The sequence below is a fragment of the Anopheles bellator genome, chromosome 1 (genome assembly GCF_943735745.2).
Source record: "Anopheles bellator chromosome 1, idAnoBellAS_SP24_06.2, whole genome shotgun sequence".
Lineage (NCBI taxonomy): Eukaryota > Metazoa > Arthropoda > Insecta > Diptera > Culicidae > Anopheles > Anopheles bellator.
The window spans coordinates 57,418,200-57,423,866 of record NC_071285.1 but is presented as its reverse complement, the minus strand read 5'-3'; the positions used below and the strand labels follow the sequence as shown (position 1 = coordinate 57,423,866).

At 50.8% G+C, this 5,667-nt stretch overlaps 1 protein-coding gene across 1 annotated transcript; it reads left to right on the top strand.

The window, feature by feature from the left end:
• The first annotated feature begins 3,345 nt into the window (after nucleotides 1-3,345).
• On the top strand, nucleotides 3,346-4,090 carry LOC131216453 (uncharacterized). The gene is made up of 2 exons (XM_058210949.1): nucleotides 3,346-3,577; nucleotides 3,662-4,090. The coding sequence occupies exons 1-2, from the start codon at nucleotides 3,395-3,397 to the stop codon at nucleotides 3,836-3,838; spliced, it is 360 nt and encodes a 119-aa protein (XP_058066932.1). The 5' UTR covers nucleotides 3,346-3,394; the 3' UTR covers nucleotides 3,839-4,090.
• The last annotated feature ends 1,577 nt before the right edge of the window (nucleotides 4,091-5,667 follow it).

The window sequence follows — 5,667 nt, the reverse complement described above, 5'->3', positions numbered from 1 at the left end:
GGCCGAAGCCTGCTTCGACGACGACCATGACGACGGTTTGCGCTTAGTCGAGATGTAGATTTGGTGCGGATCACAGAGAGGGACTGCATTTACGACGACGGCCGCGGTTTGCGTTTTGTCCGAGTCCGAGGATTGCCACTCGTCGGTTGGCGCACTTTGATGCGCCTTTAGTGTTCGTCGCAATCGCAGTGCCGCTAGGATTCGTGCACGGTGAGGTGAGCTTGTGGCGTCTGGGCCGTCGTAAATAAGGGGACCCACTGCGAAACGTGCCTTGTGTTGGGGATTGGCCTCTGAAACCGCTTTAAAAGGAACGCGCGCGAGTGAGGACACCTTTTTCGCACGCTGCCGGACCAGATGGAGGCGCATGGTGCTCCGTTCGCCGATGGAGCCTCGTGTTATGGATCCGAAAGCACCCTTAAGCGTGGTGTTCGTTTCGTATTAAAGCATCGTCCGTCGGTTGGCGTTGGGTGCCCGTGTTTGTAATGAGCAGCTGGCACGAGTGACGCAATACGCAAACGGCGCGGGGACTACAGTTGGTCGATTCTATATGTTTTTATTTCTTCCGACGAAGGAATGTGTGACATTGAAAATCGGTGAAGTGAAAATTGGGTCGGCAAGGCCAATCGACGACAGCTCGGTTGTGTAGTTGGTTGGAACAAATTAATACCATTGCACAATCTGCCACACCGTTTCCGGTGGCCCGTTCAGGAAAACTTCATCCAACTTCCGTCCGTACGAAGCCAACCAAGTATTCCCGTCTCGGTGGCCACCTATTGTTGTGTGTGCGCGCGTGATGGTGTGTACGTGTGCAAGTACGAATTTGCTGGTGGTAGTGAGGAGCTAGTGCTGTGTGCCGTGACCTTGAACTGGTTTTCACCCGACACGTCACGAACCTTGCGCTGCATTCGAGGAAAGTGCATTCGCGTCGCGTACGTCGAATATGTTGTGTTGTTTGGGTTTTTGCCGCAGTACGACGGCGTGGCGCTCATTGTTGATGCTGCCCCATTGTGCGGCCCCATTGTGCCACCGACCAGCAGCGAAAACGAAGCGTTGCCGAGTGTGACAGCAACGGAGGGCTGAGGTTTACCGAAATTAAAAGGACAACCCGGCGGAATGGGCTTGATGTCTGGACACGCCAGTTTGGCCGGACTGACCCGCCCAAAGTTCGTAGGCCACAGTCTGCAGGTTTCTGCCATTGGAGCTCGTTCCAAACAGTTTTCAAAAGTGTCATTAAGTGGTTTGCTGCCAGAAGGCGGAACACGGTCCGCACAGCAAACTGCCGCGGAAGCCATATGCGGCTCATGATTATGATTGATGATCGCCGGAACAGAGACCAAATCTGCGGCCCTGGAACTGCGACTTGCTTTTTGCTGTCTCGAGCTCGAGGGATCCCAAGCTCATTTCCGAAGCGCGTAGTTAAAGTGATGTTGACTCAGACGATGAATAAATAAAATTAAAAGATGAGATCGCCAGCCCGAACCACCCCATACTTAACAAGCCGCAGCATAGTTCCCGAAGAGTATCCACCGAATGGTCAGTTGGATAAATTATTTGCACCACGGCCACGGGGAGAAGCGGTCGCGGGCACCAAACTCCGGACGCACTAATGAGTCTCCGGAGAAGCATAAATGAGCAAAAAAGCCCTCACTGCGTACCGGAAAGTTACAGCTGCAGTTGCAAAATGGTGCAACAGAAACGAAACGGTCCGTTTGCTTACATCCGTCAAGTGGCGAGTTGCGGCCCGCGGAAAACTGTTTCTGCTGCAGTCGACAGCCCGTTTTTCCGGCCCAGTTCTTTTGCACATTTAATTTTCTACTCATTTCTACGCAGATTGCTGAGCGGTCGGTTTCGGCCACTGCAGGGCTGTAGTGCAAATTTGTGGATGGTGGTGGTATTTGGTTAGCAAGTAATGAATCCGAGACTAGGAGCAGTACGGCCACCAAACGGCATTAGGTTAGTGACGAACTGAACAAACTTTTTGAGTGACTGAATCCCGAGTAAAATGTTGTCGCAATTGAAATCGTAATCTTGGAGCACTTATTTAGTAAAATGTAAATCTAAATCTCGGAACTGGCGAATGATCGATGCGCGCGAGAGATTGGAGAGCGTTCCACGTTCGCCCAAAAAGCCGTTCCCAAATTGGATAATTGTCCTTTCGTCGTCACAAATTTATGACCATATTTACCTCGGCTACAGCGGGGATAAGAAATACTTCCAGAACGCCTCCAGAAATGAGACCAAATTATGCTTTTAAGTGCTTTGCATACCAAAACCAGCCGCCCAGCATTGAGCGAACACTTCTCCCTTCAAGTATGTAAAGATCCGCCGAACGCTGTGCTGAGCCGTGGCCTGGCTGTGGTATTTCCTTCTTTTGGTTTTCGCCAAAGCAGTCCTCAGTCATCTGTACGACTCACTGGTCGTACAACGCCGGAGGATGTCTAACAGCCTACAGGGGAGAAAGAAAGGCGAGTGCGCCATGCCGTCACCAGCGCGACCTTAAGCTAATTAGCATAAATCGGTAGCATAAATAATGATGACTTAAATCGTTCTTAAGGCGGCGCAAAGCCGCATTCGGGGGTCCCGAAATTGGATAGACATTCGCGGTTGACTCGCTCCAATTCGCCTGTTCGTTACTACTAATAGCGTCCATATCTTACAATCATTAGATTATTGAAAGCTTTCGCTTCAAGTTCTGCTTCAACTGACCATTCACCGTCAGCATGTTCTTAAAGTGAAAGCTTCAACATTTTTCAACCAATTTTGACCGATCGTTGCCTATTCCGCAGGTTCCACAGAGTGTGTTTAATGAGAATGCCGGAAAGGTTATAAGTGGAAGTTGATAGTATTTTATCGTGACAAGGCCCTACGGTGCTATGCTTCGAGTGTGTTTAGATAAGTGTTTCGCTGCGTATCGTGTTATTTAGTGAAGAGTTAATTATTGATAATAGCAACAAGTGATCGTTCAAAGCCCATCGATATCGGGGGAATTTCACAGCAAATTGGGAACATCGCACGGTGGGAACCGATACAGGTGAGACCTTATTTTTATATATTGACCACTGACCACTACTTTGTCATCACATTGTCCGTGAGGGCACAGGAAACGGGTTTGAGTTTGCACTTGTTGTACTTATTTTGAGTCACGTTTGGTGGTGGCGTACCAAAGATAGCAAACGGATGTAAATTCCCTTACCGTCACCATCTGCCTGACCGAATCTGGTGCTATCGGTTCGAGTGGGTCGCGAGAGATAGCGTCACGAGATAGTTGGACGAGTTCGAGTGGTCACAGCTGTGACTCACTGTGTAACGGGCTATATGAAGGGCTTCACAGTCGACCGCGAGGCTCAGTTTTCGTGCAAACATCGGTGCAGTGTAATCATTCTTCACGACGACAATGAAGTCAATCGCGAGTGGTCTGGTGCTGTTCCTCAGCCTGTCGGTGGTGCTCATCTACGCCGACAGTCGCCAGTGGGGTCGCCGTGTGGCCGGCGATCGGCGCCTGGATTATGCGGTCGTCGTGAACAACTCCCTTCCGGTTCCGCAGAAAAGTAGCGTCCACCAGTACAGGCCAGCTCCGGTAGGCGACGGGTTCGCGAAATTGAATTGAACCCAAAGTTGGGATTAGAAAAGTTGGGCCCGGGCTAACTTCATTTCCACGCAGGGAGCCTTCCGGCCACCGAACATCACGGCCATATACGCGCTAGACAACGTGCCGGCCGGGCGCGGTGGCACGGCGGCAATTGTTTCCGGCGGAATAAATCAAACCAATGTCACCCTGAAGCTCACCTCTCAACCGTATCAGCGGTTCAACTTCACGATCGAGATTTATGGCAAGTAACCGAGGGGAGCCGGTGGAACCCTAGCGCCTGGGAAGAACACAGAACTTCAAGGATACCGTTCCATTCGACTGGCTCGGCTGGCAGGCTGGCTGGTTGGTTGGGTGAACGCCAGCAGCAAGCCAACCCCGAAAAAGGATTGTTTTTGTTTCGACGGAACGGACCGAGCCGGTTCTTCCGTTTGTGTGTTAAAGGAAACGAATGCTTGAAAAACTACAAAAGAAACACGGGAAGCAGATTCCTGCCAAAAGTAAGTCTCTCTCGTTCTCTCTCTTTCCGGGCGGAGATCCGGCCCTACTTCGAGAAAGACAAATGAGAAAATAATTGATAATCGGAAAGAAAAAAGGAAAACCCTGGTCTGGTTCCCCCTCCATCACACACCCACGAAGCGGGGGGCCATAAATCAATTTCATGTGTGTGGAGCCTCACGGATGATGGATGAAAAATAGAACCATCTGGCCGGAATCCTGACGTGGTGCACAGTGGCTCTTTCTTCGCGTATGTTTTTAAACTCAAAATGCCAGACGAGTCCTTGGGCGGCGGACGGTTATTTGTTTGCTCCGTGGATTCGATCATATTACCGAGCTGCACATTCGTCAAACCTTTTTAGGGCCGAAGCTTTCGTTCGCACACATCGCGCTCAATCCGTTTTCAATTTCCTTCACCCCGATGCCGTTGTTTTCTGGCCCGGGGCGGAACCCGTTACGGACCCTAATGCACATTTTATCCCCATCACCCGAATTTCGAGGCGGATTCGCGTACGTATTTCCATATTGCATAACGTGCAGTCAATAAGGCCCCACGAGACGGCGTAAAGGACCGTTCGACGATTATTAAATGTGTTCCCGAGCACGTGGCACGTGAGTGGGTGAACTCGCAAAAGGACACAAGGCGGCAACCTTTCGCGCTCGGGAAGGTCGATTTCGGCGAACCAGGCACACTGTTCGGATCGGTTGAAATCTGAGCCGCTCGAAATGGCATCTTCTTCGAATCCGGGCTTCGAATGGCTGGCTTCCCACGTCACCAGGCGTGGGAACCGTATTTGCCTACCGTAAGTGGGCTGCCCACGAGCCGGAATCCAGCGCACCTGGGCGGAGTCTGCTTTTTTGCGTATGATTATCGAATTCAACCTACGCAACACGCCGACTCCCGACCCATCGGATGGTGCGGACTCTTCGATTTAACACCTTACAAACGGTGCGGCTTTGTGAAGCATTATTTTTAATGTATTGTTGGTCTATTGTGAAGGGCGATTCCGCTTCCGACGGGTCGTGGAGGATTATTTCGTGCCGTTTCCGATTGGCATACCTTCCCCGGGGGCTTCCACAAATTGTTTTCTCCGTTTAAGAAGAACGGACCATTCTGGGTGAACCATACGCCTTTGTTCCCGAACCGTGCATAGAACGGAGCCGCATTTTTTAGCCCGCCTAATATTTTCCATCCAAAACCTGACTGACGTTGATTTAACGTTCGTAGCGCAATATTTTCAGCCGCACAGACGCGGGGCCCCCAAAACTCGGCCGCGGCTCGTATGATTGAATGTCAAACGCAACGACCATGATGATGATGGGACACGTTTGTCATACGTTTACTGCAGGATCCATTTCCGGCCGCAGGGCCCACCGTTTATCTTCGTCAGCCGCTGACTTTGGGGCTTTTGCGGCACAACCGAAACCGCAGGATGTTTGCTGTCAGTGTGCGTATTTTTACATTTTTAACTCAAACGTGTATTTTTTTTCGGTGCGCTCCGTTCCGAAATCGTTCCCGAATTTAATTTCCTCTCAATCCTCGACGACGACGGCGGACTCAATAATATCCGGAGGGGCAAATT

Coding starts and splice junctions, on each gene's coding strand:
- LOC131216453 (XM_058210949.1), top strand. CDS start 3,395: ATGAAGTCAATCGCGAGTGGTCTGGTGCTGTTCCTCAGCCTGTCGGTG. Junction 3,578..3,661: donor ACCAGTACAGGCCAGCTCCG/GTAGGCGACGGG, acceptor ATTTCCACGCAG/GGAGCCTTCCGGCCACCGAA.